Source organism: Triticum dicoccoides, chromosome 3B (assembly GCF_002162155.2).
Source record: "Triticum dicoccoides isolate Atlit2015 ecotype Zavitan chromosome 3B, WEW_v2.0, whole genome shotgun sequence".
In the NCBI taxonomy this organism is placed as follows: Eukaryota; Viridiplantae; Streptophyta; class Magnoliopsida; order Poales; family Poaceae; genus Triticum; species Triticum dicoccoides.
This window is the reverse complement of record NC_041385.1, coordinates 330576790-330602528: the sequence shown is the minus strand read 5'-3', so window position 1 is coordinate 330602528 and position 25739 is coordinate 330576790. Positions and strand designations below refer to the sequence as shown.

General features: G+C 48.9%; 1 protein-coding gene and 1 pseudogene across 1 annotated transcript; one reads left to right on the top strand and one right to left on the bottom strand.

Moving 5' to 3' along the window:
• Positions 1-3824: 3824 nt before the first annotated feature.
• LOC119276001 lies at positions 3825-13437 on the bottom strand. The gene is made up of 3 exons (XM_037556948.1): positions 13189-13437; positions 4387-4624; positions 3825-4293 (listed from the first exon to the last, which is right to left on the bottom strand). The coding sequence occupies exons 1-3, from the start codon at positions 13374-13376 to the stop codon at positions 4000-4002; spliced, it is 720 nt and encodes a 239-aa protein (XP_037412845.1). The 5' UTR covers positions 13377-13437; the 3' UTR covers positions 3825-3999.
• A 3733-nt stretch (positions 13438-17170) lies between these two features.
• Positions 17171-19599, top strand: LOC119279536 (annotated as a pseudogene).
• The last annotated feature ends 6140 nt before the right edge of the window (positions 19600-25739 follow it).

Here is a 25739-nt window from a genome sequence, read left to right as displayed (position 1 = left end):
AAGTGAACGATATCTTGGGTTGCCAACAATGGTTGGCCGATCCAAGGAAGGCACTTTCAAGTATGTCACGGAAAGCTCAAAATCAAAGGTGGGTGGCTACAAGGGCCAAGGTTTGTCCAAAGCGGCGAGGGAGGTTTTGGTGAAATCCGGACTCCAAGTTGTTCCTACTTTCACCATGAGTTGTTTTCAGCTCACTAAGAAAACGTGCGGGAACCTGACTTCGATCTCTTCGAAATTCTGGTGGGGTGAATTGAATGGTGAAAGGAAAGTTCATTGGATCTCTTGGCAAAAAATGTGTGCTGCAAAAAGAGTTGGTGGTCTCGGTTTCCGTGATCCCGAGAGCTTCAACCAAGCTTTGCTTGCGAAACAGGCGTGACGGATTCTCAAAGAACCGAACTCACTTTGCGCAAGAGTGCTCAAAGCCCGCTATTTCAAGGAGCAAACGATCATGTCGGCCACTTGCCCTTCCAACGCTTCCTACACTTTTCGCAGTGTGTTGCATGGGAGAGACCTTTTGCGGGAAGGACTAATCTGGCGCATAGGAGATGGATCGATGGTGAACATTCACCATGATAACTGGATACCACGAAGCGGAAGTTTGAAGCCAGTGGGCCAAATCTTCTTGCCAGGGGTGACGAGGGTGGAAGACTTGTTATCTCTTGATGGTCGTTCATGGGATGATGAGAAGGTTGATGCTATGTTCAGTCCGAGTGATGCGGTGGATATAAAACAAATCGCCATTGGAGGTCCGGAGGAACAAGATTTCTTGGCATGGAACTATACAAAGAATGGGCGTTTTACAGTTAAATCTGCATACCACCTGAGAAGGTCGATGGGCAGGTCGAGGACCGGACAGCCGGAGTCCTCTAATACGGCGACTGCGCACAAGGGATTCATGGCGCTGTGGGATACTTGTGCCCCACCGAAAGCTAAGATTCATATGTGGCGTTTGATCAAAAATGGGTTGGATGTGGGGTATGAACTTCATAGACGTCGGATAAAACCGGGTGTTTTTTGTGTTGCATGCGGGCGAGAAGAAACCATATGTCAACGTTTCTGGGCATGTCAGCATTCAGTTAGGTTCTGGCAGCTCTTTCACTCAGAGAAGGGAGTTGCGGTGGCGATCCCACTGTGCTCGACGGACTCCCAGAGTGCTTTAGCACGCTGGCTCCTCGACTGGTTCGCTCGTGCGTCCGACGAAGAGCGAGAGGCGATGGTGCAAGCAACGTATGGACTTTGGTTGGCTCTGAATGATGCAAGGGATGGCAAGGCGATCGCTCCAGCACATGAAATAATGAACATTGTTTTTGCCCATATGACAGAATGGAGGGAGGTACACCCACGGAAGACCAGGGTGCCCACACGGCATGAAGCACAGCGCTGGGAACCCCCTGATGAGGGGTGGGTGAAGGCAAATTCAGATGGTGTTGTTTCCAAATTTGGAGAGAAAGGAGGAGGAGGAGTTGTCCTCAGAGACCACAATGGAGCCTTTCTGGCAGCAACTTGTCATTTTTTTTTCAAACATTATGGATCCGGAAGCTACAGAGATTTTGGCATGCGGACGTGCTTTGCAACTGGTTGTAGATATTAATGTTTCGAGGGTTCACTTGGAGCTTGATGCTCAGGCGGTGGTGAACATGTTGCAACAATCAGAGAGAAATCTATCCGCAAATGGTCCATGGATTGAGGAGATTAAAGCTCTTCTTGGGTCCTTCCACGAGTACAAGATTTCGTAGGTTCGTCGTTCTGTTAATATTGCCGCGCATAAATTAGCTAGGGTTGATGTTGGTGATGAACTGTGTAATGTGTGGTTGGGGGTTTCCCCAGACTTCGTTCTTTTTTAATCGCGGATGACATTCCGGAGTTTGAAGTTTAAATAAATGTGACAATATTTACCCTAAAAAAAGTCGTCTCACTTCTCGATTATATTTGGATTTGCGTCACAGGTGCAACGGTACAAGTATACAAATGCTAGGACTGGTACTGCTACGAATGTGGACCACCTCATAATAGAGAAAATTTTAACCATTAGATGCGCCCCATTTTCTTCACTGGATTTCTTATGATCAGCTAGCACTTGTCAGTTTGTAACTACAACTAATAATTTAATGAGCTATGTAAGAACATCCTCAACGTTGACCCTCAAATAACCCGCAACCATATGGACCGTGCGAACCTTTTATCGTCCAACACTGTACCCATCCGTCCACGGACTGGTCCGAACATAAGTTTCCTCATAAACCGAAAGCAAACAAAGGAGGGGGCTCTGCAGGCGTTTAGACAGCTGCCAAACACGCGTCCGACAACCTGGATCCACCCAAAACCTCTCCTCGCTCGTGCCCTTTCCCGCTCAAAGCGGTTGTCAGCGTTCCAGCGGACGCATGAGGAGTAGTGGTAAAACCTCTCCCTCCTCGTGCAGCACCGGCCGGCGGAAGGCCAAATCAAAAGCAAACGCGTGAGCGAGGAGGCCATGGTGCCCATGGTCATGGAGAACCCCAACTTCGTCGTTGGGCAGCGGCCGCTCTACGAGGCGGATCCAAAACCTCTCCCCCGCACGTGCCCTTTCCCGCTCGAAGTGGTTGTCGGTGTTCCGGCAGGCGCAGTGGTACAACCTCTCCCTCCTGTGCAGCACCGGCGGGCGAAAGGCCAAATCAACAGTGAATGCGTGAGCGAGGAGGTCATGGTGCTCAAGCCACTCGAAACGTGGTCGCGGCGTAGCCGGACGCGAAGGCGACCCAGGCAGCGCATGCGATCACGGACAAGAACGCCAGTAGCTACGTGTCCTTCACGCCGCCAATGCACCAACGACGCTTCGTTGGCACCGATGGCACAGCGAGCGTGCAGCCCTGTCCACGTCCATCATCGACCTCACGCCCATCGGCAACGGACTCCGACGAGGAGTAGGGCATGAGGCGGCGCAGCCTCAAGTCCCGTGAGCCGGTTCGTGTACCATGTCCTACTTTTCTTCATCAACTCCCGTGAGCCGATTCGTGTACCATGTCCTACTTTTCTTCATCAACGACCGCACCTACACTCCGAGGGGCTCAGCCGACCGCCCGACATATACATGGCCGCCCGACATGGGCACAAATGACATACACATGGTCGCATGACATGGGCGGAGCTCAGCCGACCACCGGACATACATATGGTCGCCCGATATGGGCACAGACGGCATACACATGGTCGCATGACATGGGCTAAGACGACATACACATGGCCGCATGACATGGGCACAGACGGGAACAACAAAGACTGGAGGACATGCGCCGCCTTAGATTTAGACTGGGTTTAGGCGCCTTTGTTTAATGAAATATTCCCTCCGTCCGAAAATACTTGTCATCAAAATGGACAAAAAGGGATGTATCTAGAACTAAAATACGTCTAGATACATCCCTTTTTATTCATTTGGATGACAAGTATTTCCGGACGGAGGGAGTATGTTGAAAATGTAAGACTTGGAGGACATGCGCCGCCTTAGATTCAGACAGGGTTTAGCTGCTTTTGTTAATGAATGTGCTTCAGTTTAGATAAAAATCCGGTTTGCATGTACTTCGTGAAATCGAACAGAAAATTATGCAAGAAAAGGATCTCGTCCTTTCGAAAGGAATAATCTGATGATTTAACAGACATGTATTGACAAAGAAAATCAGTCGGCACAGATATCATACCATACGTCCAAGTACTTGAGATATATTTGCAGAGTAGCAAGCAACATAGATGGGAGAAATGATTCGTTGCAACTTGCAAAAATTAAGTAATACTCCAAAAAATTAAGGGTCGCACAATGCTGCAGTCGTAGTAATCTAAAAGAGACATCAATGAGACATGAAATTGCATGAATCAAAATTATATATAGTGTGAGACTTCGATATAAGTGAGAAAAATTAATGGTTACAGTATTAGTGATACATGAGAACCATAATCAGTCTTGAGTAGTTCAGCAAATCAGAGATGGAGATGAACTACATCGACAAAGGCTGACAAACTGACAATATCCTACTTCAGTTTTGACTTGGCAGAACTTTGCAGTGGCTTAGAGATAGAAACAGACTGGCTGCTCATCGCCTTCTTCACATTGTAAGTTATTGACATGAATGAACAAATCAGTGCAATCAAAATGGTAGGATAGACATATACTGGTTCTGTTGGATCATTAATCACAGGCTTCCGGAAGAGCGCATCTTTCACGAGACCCCAGATAACCAAAAGCGTACCAAACAAGATCATCCTCCCAGGGTTAATGATGCCAACGAGTGCTCCAGCAACACAGAAGTAGCTTCCGGCAAGCATCTGATTCAGGGGAGAGAGAATATAAAGAAAACTTATCAAGAGTTGTCACAAACATTTTTCTCATGGAGTTGTAGGTCAGTTATATAAGAGCACCTCTAGACGCTGTAGATCAATTACTGCTGAAGCATTCTTAGCTTCTGTCAGATTGTATATGTCGAACAGGTCACTCCACCTTGGAAATGTCATGCTCATTCTTGTAGTGAGGTTGCGCACTATAGCTCCAGGGTAGAGCATGGCCTTCACAACAGATGGTGGGAATATCTCATTTGAGACCAACTGTGAAGATGTAATTTGAATAGGTGTAGTGCATGTGCCTGCTCTACAAGGGACCCTGAAATGGCACAAGAAGTTAAGGAAAAGCTACCTGCTCATAAAATTACTTCATAGTAAACTTTCATAGTAAACCTGAAGTGCTAAAATGAGATATTATTACTGCCGAATATTTTAATATTGTTGAGTATATTACTTTTATGTATATTATTGTTTGTTATCCACCTTCATACAGTGTACATGTGGACAACAGGACATTTTTGTTCTGGGTCTGCCCCGGACTTCCGTTAGGAAATATGCAACTTGTATTCCCATGGGGCCATGGGCCAGTATATATACGTCCGCCCGGACTTCTGTTAGGAAATATGCAACTTGTATTCCCATGGGGCCATGGGCCAGTATATATACATGTACAGGTGCAGGAAATATGCAGAAAACCCCTTATACAACGAGGTAAAGACAAAAGGCTACATGGCTATATATATACTACACTAACACCCCCCCTCAAACTCATGGTGGATGAACAACACTGAGTTTGGAGAGATAGAAGCCATGTTGTGCTCTAGTCTGGGCCTTCGTAAAGAAATCCGCCAACTGTAACTTGAAAGGCACATACTGAAGAGCAATAACCTGATCCTGCACACCAACGCGCACATAAAAAGCATCAACACCAATATGCTTGGTGAGCTCATGCTTCACAGGGTAGCGCGCAATGCTAATAGCACTTGTACTGTCAAACAATAGCAGAGTAGGTGTAGTGACAGAAACATCAAAATCCTGAAGTAACCACCGTAACCAAGTCACCTCTGCCGTCAAAAGAGCCATAGCTCGCAACTCAGCCTCTGCACTCGAACGGGAAACTGCGGTCTGTTTCTTTGTCTTTCAGACAATGAGAGAACCACCAAGGAAAACACAGTAAGCAGAAAGTGAACGGCGATCCGAGGGATCACTAGCCCACGTAAAAAGGCATGAAGCTGTAACGAACTGGAGCAAGGAAAGAACAGACGGTGAGAGATCGTGCCACGAAGATATCGGAGAACACGATGGAGCAGAGACAAACTGACTCAAAATATGGACTGGATAAGAGATATCCGGACGAATGACAGCTAGATAGACAAGACTCCCAACAAGATGACGATAACGTGTCGGATCAGACAAGGGGTCACCATCAATATCACAAAGATGAACATTGAGCTCCATGGGAGTCTCAACAATGCGCTCATCAGTAAGCGCAGCACGAGCAAGAAGATCCTGCATATACTTTTCTTGGGAAATAAAAAAGGCATCAGAGGTAGACCAGACTTCTATCCCAAGAAAGTACCGAAGAGGACCAAGATCAAACATAAGAAACTGCTCATTAAGACGGGCCTTCACAAAGGCAATATACTCGGGGTCGTCGCCAGTGATGATCATGTCATCGGCATAGAGAAGAAGAGTCCGACCACAAGCGGAAAGGTGGAGAAACAACGTTGGATTATGAGCACTCGTTGAAAAACCAGCGGCAGTCACCACAGAGGCAAAACGCTCAAACCAGGCGCGAGGGGCTTGCTTAAGGCCATAGAGCGAGCGACGGACACGGCAGACCATGCCATCAGGAATAGAATACCCAGGTGGAGGCTGCATGTAAACCTCCTCACGCAACTCACCATTAAGAAAGGCATTCTTGACATCAAGCTGAGACACAAACCAATGATGAACAGAGGCCACGAAAAGAAGTGTGCGAATAGTGGTCATATGGGCCATAGGAGCAAAAGTCTCAGCGTAATCACGACCATGCTCCTGCTGAAAGCCATGAGCCACAAGGCGAGCTTTGTAGCGCTCAAGAGAACCATCGGAGCGAGTCTTAACCTTGTAGACCCACTTACAAGTGATCGGACGAACACCGGAAGGAAGAGAAACAAGGTCTCACGTGCCAGTGCGCTCAAGAGCAGCAAGCTCCTCTGCCATCGCAAACTGCCATTCGGGATGAACAACAGCTTGACGATAAGAAGTTGGCTCTAGAACAGCAACACCGACACTCGGAAAACCAAGGCGGTCAACAGGCGGAAGCGGGCGAGGACGTAAGCCATAAGTAGGCTGAGAGGAGGAAGATGGCACATCAGTAGACGCATCCACAAGACGCAAACGACGAGTATAATACTGAGGAAAAGATAAAAGAATACAAGGAGGAATCGCTGAGGTAGACTCAGGGGATGGAGATGAAGAAGTCACTGGTGATGAAGGTGGAGAATCGGGTGACATGTGAGGTGATGAAACCATGGGCGATGGTGATGACGAATCGATAATAGGTGGAGAAGCAGGGGCAGCACAACGGATAGACAAGGGCTGAACGGGAGTGATAGGTGTGTCAGGAAAAGTGAGGAAAGATATATCCTCCACTGAAAAGGTCGAGGAAGATGGGCACGGATAAAAGGGACGAGACTCATCAAAAGTCACATCCCGAGAAATACACATCCGACGACCGATAGGATCCCAACAACGGTAGCCCTTATGCTCATCGCTATAGCCTAAGAAGACACACTCAACAGACTGAGCGGACAGTTTGGCGCGTTCACAAGGGGCTAGAAGAACATAGCAAACACAACCAAACAAACAAGGCGTCGAGTAATCAGGAGAACGATCAAAAAGATACTCAAAAGGAACACCACCCTGCAGAGCAGTGATGGCTGAAGGTTGATGAGATATGTGGAAGTGAAGGCAGCCGCAGCCCAAAAGTTAGGCGGAAGAGAGGCTGCAATCATCAATGCACAAGCCGTCTCAGGAAGGTGACGATGCTTGCGCTCGGCCACGCCATTCTGAGCATGAGCACCAGGAGAAGAAGAGAACTGAGCAAGAGTACCCTGCTCGACAAGAAATCCACACAACATCTTGGAGATATACTCTCCAGCAAAGTCAGCACGAAACACCCGAATAGGCGTAAGAATTGAGTGTGAACCATGGCAGCAAAATGCTTATAGATAGATAAGACCTCACTACGAGAAGACATAAAATATATCCACGTGTGTCGAGAAAAATCATCTATAAAGATAATATAGTAGCGATGACCTCCCTTCGAGGCAAAGGGATAGCGATGACCTCCCTTCGAGGCAAAGGGAGCTGGACCCCAAACATTAGAGTGAACAAGGTCGAAAGGACGCTGAGACACGGTCTAGCTATGAGGATAAGGTAACTGGATCTGTTTACCAAGACGGCAACGCTGACAGTCTAAAGACACACCACGGAAGACGAATCCAAGAAGGCCGCGTCGAACTAAAGAGGAGAGACGAGAGCCACACAAATGACCAAGGCGATGATGCCATTGCTGAAAAGAGCTGGTAGACAAGGCAACAGAGGGGGGGAGACTGGCGGTGGTAGCAGCGGAGGGAAGGTGAAGCCGGTCAAGCTCCCAGAGACCCTGAGAGTCACGACGCCGGGCCAGCACCAAGGAGAGCACCAGTGTGACGGTCCAGAACAGAACAAGAGTCAAAGTCTAGAATGATCCGACAACCAGAGTCAACAATCTGACCACCAGAAAGGAGCTGCATGGTAAGTTGAGGAACATGAGCAACATCAGGAACATGAAAAGATGAAGTGCTAAGAATGCCTCGACCATGAACCGGAAGGGAGGTACCATCAACAGTAAGAACATGAACAGGAGAATCGATGGCACGAATAGAAGACAAGGTGGATGAATCATGACGCATATGAAAGATGCTACAGTATCAAGAATCCATGGAGATGTACCTGACTGTGTAGAAGGTGGTCTCACAATGCTAGAGGAGTCGGTAGCAGAACCAGCAGAACCCGTCGGTGAAGAACCAGAGTATGCAGCTAACAAGCACCGAAGGCGCATAATCTCCTGCTCAGGGGCTCAACTGAAGAGGTCGACGTAGATGCACCCGACAAGGAAGAGCCGGAGGCGGTCAGCAGACCACGAAGTCCCACAATCTACTGCTAAGTGAAGTAGAGAGCTGAAGTAGGCGACACAGTAACACTGGGAGAGGAGCGGCCACCACCACCAGTGGAAGCCGCCAGAGGAGGCGGTGTAGCATGACCAGTAGCATCGGCAAAGGCCGGTGGAGGACACGAGTCCGCATGTAGACAAGCACAAAGCGCCAAGGGAAGGCGCGTGTGCGAGGCGCGGTCGGTGGAGTCATATGTACCAGCACAGCCGGTGAAAGTCACGAGAGGTGTTGGGGAAGAACGACATTTACCAATGAAAGTCGCGATAGGAGTCAGAGTAGAGCGACAATCACCATGTGCAGAGGTCGTAGGAAGAGTCATGGAAGAGCAACCACCAAGACCGTCTGGAGAGAACGGTATAGAACGGCCATCACCATTTGCGGAAATCACCATACAGGACGACTGCACAGACGGACGAGCACCAAGCACCGAGGAAAGGCACATGCGCGAGACAGGATCAGTGTAGGGAACACCGAAAACACCGTCAAAAATCACCGAAGCGTGCGGAAGACACCATAGTAGTTTTTTTTACACAGATCGGAAGCAGCAGATGACCAATCCAGTAGATCGAATCAGCAGATCCAAACATGAGAGCCGGCCAGAGGAAACGGCGAAAGAGGACGAGGCAGCGCTGATTCAGACCAAAGGCAGTCGTGGAGGTGCAGTAGGAAGAGCAGCACACGAGCAGTTCCACCCCTGAGCAACAACAGTAGGTTGGAGGTGCAGAAGCAGCCCTTGACACCCAAATCGTGAAGGAAGCGGTCGGGCAGGACGGGGCCAGTGGATTGGGTGGAGCAGCAGCAGCGGTGGATGACCAATTAGCAGATGGAGTGGAGCCGCACAAAGCACTTGGGTGGAGCGGACTGGGTGCAGCAGCAGCGGGCCACGTGCTTGTGTATGCGGGAGCATGCGAACTGCAGCAAGTACGCAGCGAGCCACCTGCGCGGGGTATGCAGAGGCGTTGACCTACGCAGGCGCAACACATCCACGAGGAAGACAGCGACGTACGGTGGGAGAAGGCAGCGGTCGTACGAGATGAGATTGGATCGGAGAGCACGAGTTGCGCGTGCAAAAAAAAATCTAAGGCTCTAATACCATGTTAGGAAATATGCAACTTGTATTCCCATGGGGCCATGGGCCAGTATATATACATGTACAGGTGCAGGAAATATGCAGAAAACCCCTTATACAATGAGGTAAAGACAAAAGGCTACATGGCTATATATATACTACTCTAACAACTTCATATACTCCCAATATTCAGATTGCTTTTATCATAGTTCTTGCTTGTTCTTTGATTGCTTGTAGTGACTAGACCTTCATAGTCAGGTTGACCATGCTTCTAGCATCGTCGGCAACGTCCAGGAAATTTGCTTAGCGAGTGCTAAGGCACAACTGTCATTGCACGTTTGTAGTCGAATCGTCAAAGTCGTTCTCCGCCCAAATCAGAAGAGTGTGATTATCATCGAATGATCGGCACCCTTGCCCCCATCACCAGCTCCCAGTTTCAGAAGCATGGGCCAGGCCAACATCAATACAGCCAATTCTTACCCTCACAGAAGCAAAAATCCTTAAACTATTCATATCCAAAGCAATGGGCTTGACAGCAAAAGCAGTTACCCTAAAGACAGTTTCCCCTTTTACTGTTTTTATAAAGAGCTTGCCAAAGTAGGCAATCATCCATAGATGAGCACTAGGAAATCTCACAATAAATTCGGTCTCTGAAGCTAGCTTGGCATAGAATCTCCATTTCATACCAACGGTTTTAGCCCAAGACCCAAATTCATGTTCTATCTGTGTGCTATTAACATCACCCTAGACAACTTTTACAAAGGTCTAATGCAATTGGTCATGCGGTCTAAACATCAGATGCCACCATGGAATAGAGTAAAAGCCTTGATCAAATTATGTTTATCCAAAGAACGAGAAGGCAGACTCCCAAGGTTTTCAGTCTGGGCACTTGTCTACACAATGGCCAAGACCACAACCATCATACCGCAAAAGGGTGGATGTTGCAACTGGCGAGCCCCATTAACTGAACCAACATTCCTATCCTCAGCTCTCATGGTAGCAACAGCGTGTGCCCTATCATTATTTTGCAACACATTACCCTGAGCATATTTAGTCAGCCCCGCCCGACTAGCCATAGCAAATGATTTACTCTGTGTCAAAGGAGACGATCTAGCAGGCAGCTGGGGGAGACTAGTTGCAGCAGCAATAGATTCTGACATGGATGTTTGTTGCCGCCATAGCTTCTGTTGCCACCGTCCCATCAAACATCTCGGGGCGATGACTCCATCTGTCCTTGCCAGCCCTCATCTTGGCAGCACAAAAATGTGCCTCCTAAAGAGCTCCTTCCCTTGCCAACAGCTCTTCCTCCTTGCGCGACAATTCCAGGCGGCGCACCTCATCAGCTTTACGCTGCTCGATCCGACGGCATTCCTCCATCCGGCATCAATCTTTCTCCACCAACCTCATCTTCTCGTATCCACTCCTCCTGGCGACGACTATGCATATCGTCCCACGTCCTTTATTCCTCTCTTCTCGCTTGCTCTGGATCTAATCTTATGTTCCTCGTCCTGAATATGGACCAGAACGTTGAGGGTAGCAAGGAGGAGATCGACAGACCCTTGCCTATGACCCATCAGTGAAGGCAGGGCCGCACCTAGGCGTAAGATCTAGTCGCCTTCTCGTCACCGCTCGCTTGCACAGGGCACGGGAGAGGGGTAGGGGTGCGTGTGGGAGTGGAGCGGACAAAGACTACTGCACAAACCCTAGCTCCTCCTCTCAAATGCCCAAAATGTTCTGGGTCAAAATGGACAGGGCCAGGCTTATTATATTTAGGGCCCACAGAACAAGTAGGCCCGGTCCGGCCCAAGCCCTGCCCTGAACCATCAATCAGACCGAACTGCACGCCAGAGCAGCGACCAGCCCCCCCACCCCCACCCCCGGCGCCCCCGCGCGCAATCCAAATGTTTCAGTTCCAGATCTTATCCTCCTACAAGTAGCACCAAATTTGACAACATGGCATGGAAAGCATGTCCCTAACCCTTCACAAATTACCTCATTTTTTTCTCATAACTTGCGACCACTGCCGTCAATGAGAAACAGCCGAGATTCTCCAGCAGCTGTAACACCCAACCATCTCGATAAGGCACCATCTTTTATCTAGAAAACAAAAGAATGGCAAATTTCATTCCCAGCTATAATCGGAATCTTCCTTTCTTGGGTCACCAAGGTCGATGATGGATGCGAATGTTCCACCACTACCACTAGCGCCGCCGTGTATGACCGAGAGTAACCATTTCTCGCCTGATTCTGCACCCTCCTTGCCGGAGTGAAAGACGTGGTTTCTAGTTTTTCCCTTCCCATCACCAAGAATATGGGGAAAAGAGCAGGTACTCATGGATCTGTGAATTGGCTCAATGAGCCTGTCAAGAATCCGCCGCCACCTCCTGCGATCCATTTGAAGATCCGGTCCACCGCAACCACCTGGGATCCCCCATAGAGCCTCCTACTCTCCTCCGGTATCGCTAGTGAAATCGCCGGAATCGCCCGCCGATGCCTCTACTTGGCTGCACGTTCCTCCTCCATTCACCTCCGCTGACGGATCTCCACCAGCAACATCGACAGCGGGACCCGATACATTGAATCCATACCTCCTAGACCTAGCCAAAGACCCTCTAGGAGAGGTGGCAGTGATGGGTGTATGGCGGCATAGGAGTCGCGAGAGCGAGAGGGGCCATGGGATCGGCGTCGGGGTAAAAAGAAGTTCACTCGTCAGCTATCACTGTATATAGGTCAGGATATTTAAGAATAAACCTGGTTCCAGATTATGAAATTTAGAAACATATGGCTGATTTGTTGAAAAGGTTGCCAGCTTCAAATATATAAGATTAAGGCGAGACTTAAAAAAATAAAGATTGGCATTACAGTGAACCTGAGAGGATTCAGGTCAACTAACAAACAAGTTATTCCTGATGCTCTACACAACATAAGCACAAATTTCAAAATACCGTTACTTACAAGAAAACAAAGGTTGCCTCCTTCCAGTCTTCATCAGCAGACCAAAATTTTGGAGAATAAAGCCTAAAAACCTTAGAAACTAGCCTGTTCTAGTTCCCAATCCAAGGGAGTGTTGCTTAAATAACAGCAAAACTGCCCACCTTTACCTCATCAGAAACACTTCCAGTGTATGAAACAACACAGTACCGGAATGAAAAATAAGTATGCACATGTAAGTTATTATTCTACATCCCTAAACAGTAATTTAGTCTACACACAGCTGCCTACCGTTCAGTCGGATGGCAATCACCCCAGGCACTGCTACCGGTAGAGTTCAGCATGCTTGATTAGTAAGATTAACCACACAAAAGACATGGAAACAACAACTATGCACCAAAATTAAGCCAGAAACATAGTACGATGCCGCTAAAAGATGCAAGCAAATATGAAGTACTCCCTCCGTAAAGAAATATAAGAGCGTTTAGATCACTACTAGATGAGTGAGATCGACTTATGACTGAACAATGGATCTGGCCCTTAAAAGGTAAGATCTGCTAGCAACCAGAATTACTGTGATCCCTATGCTTTTATTCTTCGAATTGCGAGAGAGATTAGAGAATTGTTGGAGAAACCAACAGTACTGGCTCTTGGTGGGAAGATAGGAGAATTGTTCTTGACCTGAAGAGCGGGATCTGGAGGATGATGAGCAGGAAGTAGACGCGGGAGGCGTAGAAGGATATCCGGCGGCTCGTCCACCCGCCTCCACCCACCCTCCGCCGCTGAACCTGGGGAGCCGCCGAGACGATCGGTTTTGACGAGCTCGCCCTGGCCTCTGCCGCCCTCTCTTTCTTCGTCGGTGGCGACATTGCTCCCTGCTTCGCCTACTCCAGTCACCGGGCTTCCGCGTTTTTAAAGAAAATAATGAAGGACTGCTGTACTTTGGGATAGGTTATCATGAAATCACCGGCTTTCCCTTATAAAAGAAATTACCACCGGATTTGCTATACTTCTGAATATTATAGCCACTGGATTCTTTTAGCTGGAAACGTTGTCGTTTTTTCATGAGCAATTTGATTATATGACACACCTTTCCTGGAAGTTTGATCTAATGACACACTTTTCTTTTGGTTTGATTATATGACCTACCTTTGATTGATAGCTAGATTAAATGGCACAAATTGAGTTTTTCTCTCCTTTTTCAGGTATTGGCCCGAACATAATTTGTTTAAGGACGGTTTTGCCCTCGCCGATTCGGTTCGATCGAGCCTTCGTGGTCGAACGGAAACACGCACAGAAGGCCGGCCTCGATCAGTACATGCATGTAGAGGCTCCATGCATGCACGCGTACATATGGGAGCTCTACGTATGGAACGAGGTGACCCTGATGCATGCCTCCTTCCCGGCGCCTGCACCTCACCGTGGCTCTTCCTGGGGGCTCCCGCCACCTCGCTGTGTCTCCTTCCCGTCGCCGTCACGGCCGCGCGGTCGCCAGAGCGTGCCATCGTTGCTAGCTTTGTAACTGTTCGTTACTCCCTCCGTTCCGAATTACTTATCGCACGTATGAATATATTTAGATGTATTTTAGTTCTAGATACATCTATTTCAGCGACGAGTAATTTGGAACGGAGGGAGTAACTCTGTAGGTCTTCGCTGCTAGCGTTTTGCTGTTGGCTGAAGCCTTCTGTAGCTGCACGCTGTTGTTGTCTGAAGTAGCATACGGCCAGCAACAAACTACTATAACTGTAACCCTTGCTTGATGGTTGTAGCACGAATTGATGTACAGTTTTGTTCAGAAAATTGACATTTCACCTTGACATGATCTCTCCTTAGTTTGTACCATTTTCATATGTCACAAGAATATATCTGTGAATCCACAAAATCAGCTGAATAAGGTGCATATGTACCGACAGACTTGACAATCCATAATTGACAAATCACAACATGACATGCTAGTTTGAATGTATGATACACTGTTTTTCTCTTCCTCGGTGTGATCTTCTTTGTGGACTTCACAACAACTTTTGGTGGGGAAGTGGGGAGTCCTTGTTTCCATAGAAAGTTTCCTACATAATGCATCGATTTGTCGAATTAAAAAACCGACAAATGTTATACACAATTGAAGAAAAACTTCAGTTTTTTTTCACCATGAGAGAGAGAGAGGAGGGATGGGATGCCACCTGTGAGATCGTTGATGAGCGAGGCGGCGGCGGCAGAACCCATGGATCGTCACGGGAGGAGAGGAAGCAGGACATGAGGCCGAGGGGAATTAGCAGCACGTTGGGCAAGATGCACGGCGAGGTAGGCGCTGGGGAGAGGCGGCGCGCGGTGGGACCAAGCCAGGAGCCGGCGAGGCGGCGGTACAGTGCTTCATCTTCCTGTACGTCGCCTCGTCTGACCTCTCTGTGTGGTTTCGTAGGCTCGATCGAACCAGGCAAGTGAATCGATGCATGAGAGGGCAGAACCGTCCTAAAATAATCTTATGCGGGCCAATACCTGAAAAAGGAGAGAAAAAACTCAATTTGTGTCATTTAATCTAGCTATCAATCAAAGGTCTGCCATATAATCAAATCAAACGAAAAGTGTGTCACTGGATCAAACTCCCAGAAAAGGTGTGTCATATAATCAAATTGCTCTTTTTTCATGACCCCGTATGTACGTAATGTTCGCCGGCTAGGGTGGCATTTACGAAGCCCTGGACGATATTTTATATGTATTGATATTGAATGAGACTGGGTGGTATTTTGCAAAATCGGCATCGCAGTTTTTTTTACTGGATTGTAGTTTGTTTAAAGTGCAGGGAAGTTCTGAGAGAAAACTGCTAAAGTAAGATTTATATCTGACGGTCTTGACAACGTTCGTCGAGATTGGATGTCTGGTGAACGTTCGGCAGATAACATTTTCCTATTGAATATCATAGCATTGAGCATATCTGCGTTCAAAGCATCCCTAGTACCTTTCGTGCTAAAATAAACTAGGTTTTTTACATAATTCTTGACGACAACCTTCTGTAGCTAGGTTTGTGCGCAGCCGTGTTGGCCGATAGTCGTACCCATATGATCTTGGTCTCTTTCACAGATTGAAGCGGCAGCAGTTTGATCCCCCACCAAAGGACCATAGAGAGACATGTCACTTTCTATCGATGAGATTGTTTACCACCTCCTTGTTACTCCCTTCATTCCCTTATACAAGGCCACAAACTCATATTACAGGTACCAAGATAAAATTTAATGATTGTTTTGCAAGTCAACTTTTTTTCTTGTTAACCGGGATCATTAATGCACCATAAGTATGCAACGAATGAATGGAAAGGAAATAGCTGAGTGTCATTATGACTACATGCATGTAACTATTAAAAAATTGCTAGTAGGAAAAAACATCATTAATTTTTGCCTCGGTTATTGTTGGTGGCCTTATATTGATGCAAAATATATTTTTGATAGTGGCCTCGTATAAGGGAATGGAGGGAGTATTTGATTCTAGCTCTAACTTAGTGAACTTTGACTTCCCTTGCAAAGTTGATCACCCTTTGGCAGGCCAATAGCTTCATCGACTCTGAAACAATCATCAAAGAGGAAAATTACATGCTTTGACCACAATTGTGTCATGATGATCCTAGAGAACCGCTCATGCCTCCTTTATCTTTTGAAGCTTGAACATATCATCGTTGCGGCAGGGAGATTCCATCTCTCCGTACCTCTTCATCTTGGTTGCTGATGTTCTACAAAGACTTTGCTGCTCCCAGTTTGAATCTGGTGCTTTAATTCACCCTTTGGGCGCGGATCGCATGTTTCCAGTTCTGCAGTATGCGGATGATACTTTAATTCTCTTCCAAGGAAATACCCAGCAAGCTGCAATTATCAAGCAGATCCTAGAGGCCTTCTCTGCCTTCTCTGGACTGCAGATTAACTACCACAAAACCACACTCATCCCTATTTGTATTGACGTGGACACTACGAATGAGATTGCTGCTTTGTTTGGATGCCCTGTTTCGTCCTTTCCATGCTCATATCTGGGGCTGCCACTTTCTCTTCACAAAATCAAGCATGGTATGCTTCTGCCAGTCATTCACAGAGTTGACAGACGACTATCTGGTTGGCTCGCTGCTTTTCTGTCCTGGGGGGGTCGCCTCACTTTGATCAACTCTGTACTAGCCAGCATCCCAAGCTATTACATGACTTGCTTTCCATGGCCTAAGGAGTCTATTGCAAAACTCGAAAGTTTGCTCCGTGCTTTCTTCTGGCAAGGCAAGAATTCTGTCAAGGGTGGTCAATGTTTGGTTGCATGGGATTTTGAAACCATACCTAGAGACGCCGGGGGGCTGGGTGTTCGGAACCTCACGGCACACAATCAGGCGTTGTTATGCAAGTTCACCGCTAGGGTTTTACAGAGCTCCGATGTCCCCTGCTATCAGTGGTTCACCCATCAATACTGTTTTGCTCGCATTCCACACAGCTCAGCCAACAGAGACATCGCTATTTGGAAGGGTTTCAAGGAATGCATCTCCATGGTCACAGCCTCGACGTTTTGCTCCCTCGGTGAAGGCCAGGTGATCTCGTTCTGGCATGACAAGTGGTAGGGGTTGGCCGTCTTCATTTCATCTTGCCAGTTCTATACTCCTATGCAAAGGACAACGGTTGTACAGTCGCCTCTCAGTTTGCCAATGGCTGCTGGGATGTTCAGTTGCATCCTAACCTCTCAACAACTACGGTTCAGGAGCTGCATCGTCTCAACTCTCTTCTGCTGGATGTGCTGCCTGCTACGGCGCACCGGACCTTCGTCGAACCGCCATATGCCACCGAGAGGTCACTACAGCATATATCTATGGGTTGCTGAATTTCAAAGGTATGTCGTGTACGTTCACGCAATGGATCTGGGATCCTATCATCCCTCTCAAAGACCAGATCTTTCTATGGCTCGCTTTTTGGGGGCGACTCAACACGCGGGACAATATGACAAAGAAGGGATGGTTTTCTGTTGCCTCTCATCCTGATTGTGATATCTGCCCGGCCACTGAATCCATTAGTCACATTATTCTACGTTGTGCTCCGGCGGATGCAGTCTGGAGCAAGTTGAACGTGGCCAGTCATGCCTCCTGTTCCCCGGACATTATGGAGTTTGTGCAACAACTACATTCCTGCTGGCCTGCTGCCAGAAAAGTGCATGTTCTTTTTGCTGCATGTGCTGTCACGCTATGGCACGCAAGGAATGACAAGGTTTTCCACCTCAACCACTGGTCACCGTCTTACACCAGACAATATGTTGTCCAACTCTTATCACTTTGGATGAATAGGGCTATGCGCACAAGGGACAAAGAGTCTATAGATTTATGGGTGCATCAAATTAGTTCCTAGCATAGATACTAAGCAGATGCCATGTAATCTCCTCTAAACACCCCCATCCCCCACTGTTTTTCTCTTCTCTTCCAAGGCAACTTATGGCCTCTGTACCATGGTGCATAACATAAGTTTCATGTAATTGACCTCTTCGGTCATCAGGCCGTGGCCTATTTTGAAATGCATAAGGTAGTAAGAGCTACCTTTTATTTCAAAAAAAACATATCATCGTTGACATTCGCCTTGACCCATCCCTCCTCACGGAGACAACATCATACCTTCAAAAGATTAGCTTTGGCCACTGACTCCTCATATGTCGCACACTATCATTCACCCATGTAGAAACAATTTTTTTTCACGATCAGGACTGGTTCACTAATCTTTTTTTATCTCTTACATCATTCTTGGCAAGCCAAACAGCGTAACCGCCTTCTCATCTATAATACCTAAATAGTTCATCCCACTATCCTATTTCTCTTGACATGCAAGCTATCCACATCATCAAGTAGGTCCATTACTTCATTTCTCATACATGCAACTATCCCACCACATCACATGTGCCATGTCAGCAGTCCTCTTCCGGCCAGTAGTTAATTTCAAAGCATAACAATTGATCAAAACTCAGCCACCGAGAAAAAAACGCATGACTCTCTCCCTCATCAGAAAACAAAACGTCAAGAGTCGAAGGCCAGCAACCCCCTCTCGCTCCATTCTCATCTTTTAATTACTCCATCCTCCCCACGAGTTATTTCACCTCACCCCTTTTATCTTCTCATTGCATAGAATTGACCTGGTTTCCCCTTCACCTTCAATCTTCTCTTCTTTCTCGCAATGATTCTTCTTCCTCTTCCTCTCTCATTCCTGAATATTTCATTTGAATCAGTTGTTCCTACAAAGTTTTGATTGAGATTTTATTGCTCGCCGGGGTGCTGCTCAATGACCACGACGCGTGGCTCGTGGAAGTGCACATGGACGGGGCCACGCTGGTGGACTTCACGCCGCCCAAGCCATCGCACCTCGTGATGCAGCTGCACCCGAACATGGAGGGCAACGTGCAGGAGGTAGTGCAGGTCTAGCTCACGCGCTTTGCGTGCGGCTCGCTCGCCATCCGGTTCACGGCCAACCACGCGGTCGCCGACGGCCATACCACCAGCGACTTCCTCATCGTGTGGGGCCGTGCCGCGAGAGGGCTGGACATCTCCGCTCCATCACCACCGCCCGACAAGGCCACAACCACCCCGACCTCTTCCGGACGCGCGGCATCGAGTACTACCGGTCGTCGTCCAGCAACCTCAAGCAGGTTGGGGCCGGGCACCATGGGGCTGACAACGTGATCATCCACAAGGCGCACTTCACCACAGACTTCATCGCTGGACTATGCGCTAAGACATCGGAGGGGCGTGGCCGGCCATTCAGCCGGTTCGAGACCACGCTCGCGCACCTGTGGTGCACCATGACGCACGTGTGAGGGCTCAGCCCCAGCGAGACCTCCACCATCCGCATCTCCGTGGACGGGCGGCGGCGCCTGACCGCCCCGCCGAGCTACTCCAGCAACCTGGTACTCTGGGCGTTCCCGCGGTCCATGGTGGGGGACCTACTGCGCCGGTCGCTGAAGCACGGGGCACAGACATCAGGGAGGCCTCTGGTAGCCCTTTTTTTAGAGAAAAGGCCAGAGCCCGACTTTATAAATAAAGCCACACGGCAGCGTCATGACACCGAACAGGAAAGAGACCAGCTAGTGGAGCAACGCAAATAGTGCACCGAGCAAATAGTTTGAGACCGACAAAAAGAAGGGATACAGGCATCATGCCAAACACGGTGCGCAGGCCGGGAGGGAGAGAAACCTAAACTTTGCAAACAGCAACCCCAAGATTAGACGACGGGATCCCGCCCGGAGATGAGGGATGCCGAAGCCCGAATTTTGTCGATGAGCAGGTCCACGGCATCCCGGTCTTCCTCCTTAGTCAATGATCTCCACTGCTGCAATAGTATACATGATTTCAAAAGAACGTCAGCAGGCTTAGATGGGAAGATATGTTCAATAGTAAATTTGTTCCTAATAGTCCAAAGAGCCCAGCACAAGGCTCCCAGGCCGACCCAAAACACCCTCTTGGTAACCCCAACCAAAACTTTGGCTAGGTTTCGAATATCGGAGAATGAGGAGGGGTTCCAAGAAACCTGTAACCAAGATCTGACACAGCACCAAACAAACTTGGCCAGCACGCAATTGAAAAAGTGTGATCCGAGTTCTCCAAGGCACCACAGAGATGACAACACTCCGAGCCAGGACCATTGCGCTTTTTAATCTGATCAGCAGCCGGAAGGCGACCGCGAAAGGCTTGCCAAAGGAAAATTTTAATCTTAGGAGGGACTTTAGCCTTCCAAACACCAGAAAATCTGTTCATAGGGGAGCCACCAATAAGTCTAGAATACAATGACTTAACTGAAAATCTACCTGAGGCCGAATGAGGCCAGACCACAGAATCGGCCGACTCCGAGAGCACGGGGAAGAGGGCAGAGAGCCTTTGCCAATCTTCCAACTCTTCAGGAGACACGGCCCGACGAAACGCCAGATCCCAGTTATTAGCTACCACCTCCGCGATGGAAATAGCCAGATTAGGACAATAAGAAAACAAAACCGGAAAGGTAGCAGCAAGGGGGGCATCCCCAGACCACCAGTCCAACCAAAAATGGACTGCCGTCCCATTACCAACGATAAATTTAACATGTTCCAGAAAAGTAGGTCTGACTTTGACAAGGGATTTCCAAAATTGTGAGCCGTGACTCGCAGTGGCAACCAACGGGCTGGAGTATGGGAAATATTTAGCCTTAAGAATCAAAAAACATAGCGAATCAGCCCCGCTAATCATAATTTTCCACCACCACTTAATAAGCAAACAAATGTTCATCACCCGAGTGTTAATAATGCCTAACCCCCCAAGGTTTTTAGGCTTACACATATGTTGCCACTTGACCAGCCTATATTTCCGTTTGTTATCCGCGGAATTCCAATAGAAAGTTCCCTATGCTTGTCGAAGCCAGCATGTACGCCATCAGTAAGAAGATAGAAGCCCATAAGAAACATAGGGAGAGAGGATAAGCAGGAGTTAATTAGAGCAACTTTGCCAGCATTGGTATTGTATCTACCCCTCCAAGGGAGAACCCTGTTACCCACTTTAGCGACCGCTGGAGCAAAGTCTTTAGCATGGAGCACGCCAGGAGAAATAAGGAGGCCTAGATATTTGAAGGGGAAGGAACCCAAGGAGCAGTTAAGAAGCCTGGCCACCCGCAAGGCTTCCTCCTCATCCACGCCCGTCACCAGGACCTCACTTTTAGCAAAGTTAATCTTAAGACCCGAAACAGCTTCGAAACACAGCAGGATGAATTTAAGATTGGCAATGCACGTGTTGTCCAGCTCCACCAAGATAATTGTGTCATCCGCATATTGCAAGTGGGAAACACCCTCCGGAAGTAAGTGAGAGACCACAGGAAAAATGTGCCCACAACGAGCCGCCCTAGAAAGCATGCATGAGAAGGCGTCGGCCACAAAATTAAAGAGAACAGGGGAAGCATGATCCCCTTGGCGAAGGCCCCTACCATTGGCGAAGAAATTGCTAATGAAACCATTTACCAAAATGGCAGTATGGCCACCCGAGACCAACTGCATGACACGATGAACATAAGCGCCGTCGAACCCTTTAGCAAGGAGGACCTGATTGAGGAAGGGCCAGCTAACCGAGTCATAGGCTTTCTCGAAATCTAACTTAAGGATAATCGCCTGGGATCTCCGAGAATGAAGATCATGAACAATCTCGTGAAGGGACAGGATACTATCAAGGATGAAACGCCCTTTAATGAAAGCAGATTGGTAGGGGCTAATAACTCTATGAGAGACCGGCGACAAGCGATTCGCAAAGCCCTTAGCCGGAAATTTGGCGAAGTTATTAATCAAAGCAATAGTCCGAAATTGGGAAATTACATCAGCACCCTTAACCTTGGGGATCAGGGATATCACTGCATAGTTCAGGCGGGCAATGTCGACAGTACCAAGACAGAAACCCTGAATAACATTACAAACCAACTGTTTCAACTGGGGCCAAAATTTCCAAAAGAAAGGAATAGAAAAGTCGTCTGGCCCAGAAGCGGCATTAGGGTTGGCAGAGTTAACAACATCCCAGATTTCCTGATCAGACAAAGGGATCATCAAGGAGGCATTCTCCTCGGGCGAGATTTTAAAGCCTATGTTCCAAAGGGAGGGGGAAATGGAGAAGCCTGATTGAGGTTTAGCCCCCAACAAAGAAGAAAAGAAATCCACCACATGAGCCATAATGACAGACTGATCCGAAGATCGCACTCCATTAATCAACAGGCTGTTGATACCACACCGCCTACGCCTACCGTTCGCGATCGCAAAGAAATACGCCGTGGGGGAGTCACCTTTTAAAGTCCAATTAAGAGTACCCCATTGACGCCAATAAATCTCAGCCTGGTGGTGCAACTGCATTAAGGCGGCCTCAAGATTATAACGGACCGCCCAACCATCGTCAGAAAGCCCAATAGAGTCGGCCGTGCAATCCAGCGACAGAATCTGATCTTCGAGGAAAGATTTGGTACGATGATCCTCCGCCGCACAATTATGAGACCAACCTCTAAGGAATTTACGCAGGTTATAGGAGCACGAGTGCCAATCATCCAGAGGCCCAAAAGAGCGAGCATTGGAGGAAAGAAAGAGGGAGATCTTTGCGGCCACCAAATCAGCAAAACCATCCACGGACAGCCAGGAGGCATCAAATTGAAATCTAGCCGGAGGTCTAAGGCTGATAGTACCATCATCAAGAATTAAGGGGGTATGATCAGATCCGACAATGCACTTGGCGGAAAGAGAAGCCCTAGGAAACATGGAATCCCACCTGGGACACAGGAAGACTCTATCAAGCATAGATCTAATAGGGATAGCCTGATGGTTGGACCAGGTATAGCGGACTCCGCCCCGGGGAAGCTCACGAATAGCATTGGCACTAATGAAGTCGTTAAAGGCATTAGCTAGAGGCCAAGAAAAATTATCATTACTTTTATCAGAAGGACACCGCAGAAGATTAAAGTCTCCCCCGATAACCATCGGGAAATTGCAGGATTCGATCTTCATCGAGAGCTCATTAAGAAATAAAGGCGACAAAGAATGGTCCGCCGGCCCATAAACGATGATAAACTCACAGAGAATATTCATAGCTTTATGACAGAGAACAACGCTAGCCCAAAAGATCCCATGATCAAAAGCAACAAAATCAAAAATATCTTTATTGGAGCCTATCAAGATCCCACCAGAGTGACCCGAAGCAGGTAAAAAGTGCCAATTGAATCTGTCCATGCCCACGATAGCAGAAAAACCATTAGGGGAAAAAGATTCCTTGAAGGTTTCAACCAGCCCCACAAAGTCAATATGGCTAGAACGAATCAGATCTTTGAGTTGGTCGCGGCGCCCCCTAGCACCGAACCCTCTAATATTCCAGAATAACGCCCTCATTTATAAGAAAGATTCTTGATTCGAAGGCTCGACCTGCTAGGAGCCACGCAGGATTTAGCTCGCTTATTAGTGCCCCTCTTAGATAGACTGGATTGAGGCTGGCCACAACCAGCGCCCGCGTCCACAGCCGGATCACTACTCGAAGCCCCTACCTAAGAAGCAACGGCCTCTTTGGCTTTAGCTATGGCTGCCTGAGCCATCTCGTTAGCCCGAATGGTAGCAAGAAGAGAGCTAGGAGAGCCAACAGACAAATCAATCACCACACCCACATCCGACATAATATTTAAAAGATGATCATCCGAAAAAGAAGGAAGAACCAACCGAACCAGAGAAGCAACAGAAGAGGGGACGGGGAGATTACCTGGGGGAGGGAGATCCTTCGCCGCAGCCCGCTTCTCAGCCCGCTCCAGGATAGAACCACCCGAATTTGCCACCCGCCTTCCTTTGCGAGCCGTGGACACAGGACACTGAATGGCAGGTGACCGCGCAGCAGGAGAGACCGGAGGGGGACCCGAACGAGACATAGATCCCATATCCTTATCAAAACGCCGGCAGACCCCCATCATGGATTGCTTCGAGCCCGACGAGTTCCTGCTCTTAGCCGAGAATTTGCGCACTGAGGATTTCTTCTTCTGAAGGGACTGGGACTCCACCATGTCGTGAGCAGGGGAGGCAGGAAGATCCTCAATTCCCGAGCGAGTGGGGGAGAGCGGGCGAACCGGAAGGTTGGAGCAAGCACCAGATACTGGAGTAGCAGAGTAGGGAGGGAACTTCAACAGATCAGCACTAGCAGCATGGACAGTCGGAGCAGCAGACGGGATCGCCATATCCTCGCGGGGAGCAACACCAGAAGGAGCTTGGGAGTGAACAACTCTCGTTCAGACTCAGCCAAACCATCCCATTCAGATTGGGTGAAGCGAAGGTTAGACCCATTGCTCCGATTAGGGCCACCCAAGGATCCATCCCCCTCCTTGTCATGCTTGTCCGAGGGGTTAGAAGGAGGAGGAGGGGGAGGTGGAGCCTGAAAAACAGCCGCCCCATCCACCCACACCCGAAGTCTGATACCATTGGGAGAAGGGAAGACATCAATCGATCCAAGCACACGATCGAGATCCACACACCAAACCTTCATCCTAGCAGGGCCAACCTTGTTCAGAGATTCCTCATCCACCTCCATGGGCTTCCCAATCAAAACCCCAAAAGACATGAGAAAAGCAGACGAACGGAGGCCAGCAGGCAGATCATCAATCAGAACCTAGACTTAGGAGAGAGGACCAACTGCCGTACCATTGCAAGAAGCCGTTTTGACAGAGGCCACCAATTGATTGAGTGGCAAGGTGAAGCTAGTGCATGAAGCAATCATCCACAAACATTCTTTGGAGGGAAACACCACAGAGAACTCATAATCAGGCATCTGCACTACTTGCCAGTCCCATCCAGCCTCATCCCAAATGCGGAGCCCTTCCAGAAGAGTTTGGGGCGAAATCTTTTGATCCTTTACCGTGACAATCGCAACATTAGACAAAGCAGGCGCCACCTCCCGGACAGGCAAGTCACCATCGAAAGTGAAAAAGGTGCATCCGGGGAGGCCCGAGCCGAACTGGAGGACCGCGGGAGGCTTCTACCTGTTCATGCAGTTGACCGTGAGGTGACCATCAGAGCGGCAGATCAAACAAAATGGGGTGTTGGTGCAGCGAGACTGAAAACGACCAGGACTGTGGCAGGTGAAGCAGGTGAGCACCGAGGGATTGCTATGGGAAGCATAGGACGGGCGGGATTGCAGAAGCGACGGAGGAGGAGGAAGGATCCCATCCCCCATCCCCGGGAGGGGGGCGCCCCAGGGGCCGGGCCGGGCGGCCGCCGCGCCGGCCCCACGAAGGACCGAGACAGCGGACGAGCACCAGCACCGACCCCAGCCGCGCGAGGAGGAGGGGGAAGACGCGATGGAGCAGACGAACCACGCCCCACACCCGAAGCAGGCACGGAGGCTGAAGACGCAAAAACCCCGCCACCAGAAGCCACCGCCGCCTCCCACGGGTCCAGCGCCGGAGTGAGAGACGGGCCAGATCCAGAGCCCTGCGGACCAGATCCAGGCACACCCTCCCTCTCCGAGCGCTGCAACCACTCCGGACCCGAGGCCCAGGCCTCGTGGTCACGAGCCACCTGCTCGCCCGTCGCCTGCTCCGCCTCCAGCTTGGAACGGAGCGAAGCCTTGAGCTCCAGATCCACCGCAGAGGCAGGGGAGCCCTCACGGCGTTGCTTGCTGCCCGAGAGCGCCTCGCAAGAAGAGCCCCGCGATTTGTCCATGGAGAGCACCACAGCAAAAGGAAGGAGAAGGGGTGGAGGCGGGGTAGATCTGATTAGGCGACGAA

What these genes read in the sequence shown, in the direction of transcription:
- LOC119276001 (XM_037556948.1), bottom strand. Translation starts at nt 13,376, where the DNA reads ATGTCGCCACCGACGAAGAAAGAGAGGGCGGCAGAGGCCAGGGCGAGC. An exon ending in CTCCAGATCCCGCTCTTCAG is followed by an intron (nt 4,625 to 13,188) that starts GTCAAGAACAAT and finishes GTGCCATTTCAG; the next exon opens with GGTCCCTTGTAGAGCAGGCA. An exon ending in TTGATCTACAGCGTCTAGAG is followed by an intron (nt 4,294 to 4,386) that starts GTGCTCTTATAT and finishes CCCCTGAATCAG; the next exon opens with ATGCTTGCCGGAAGCTACTT.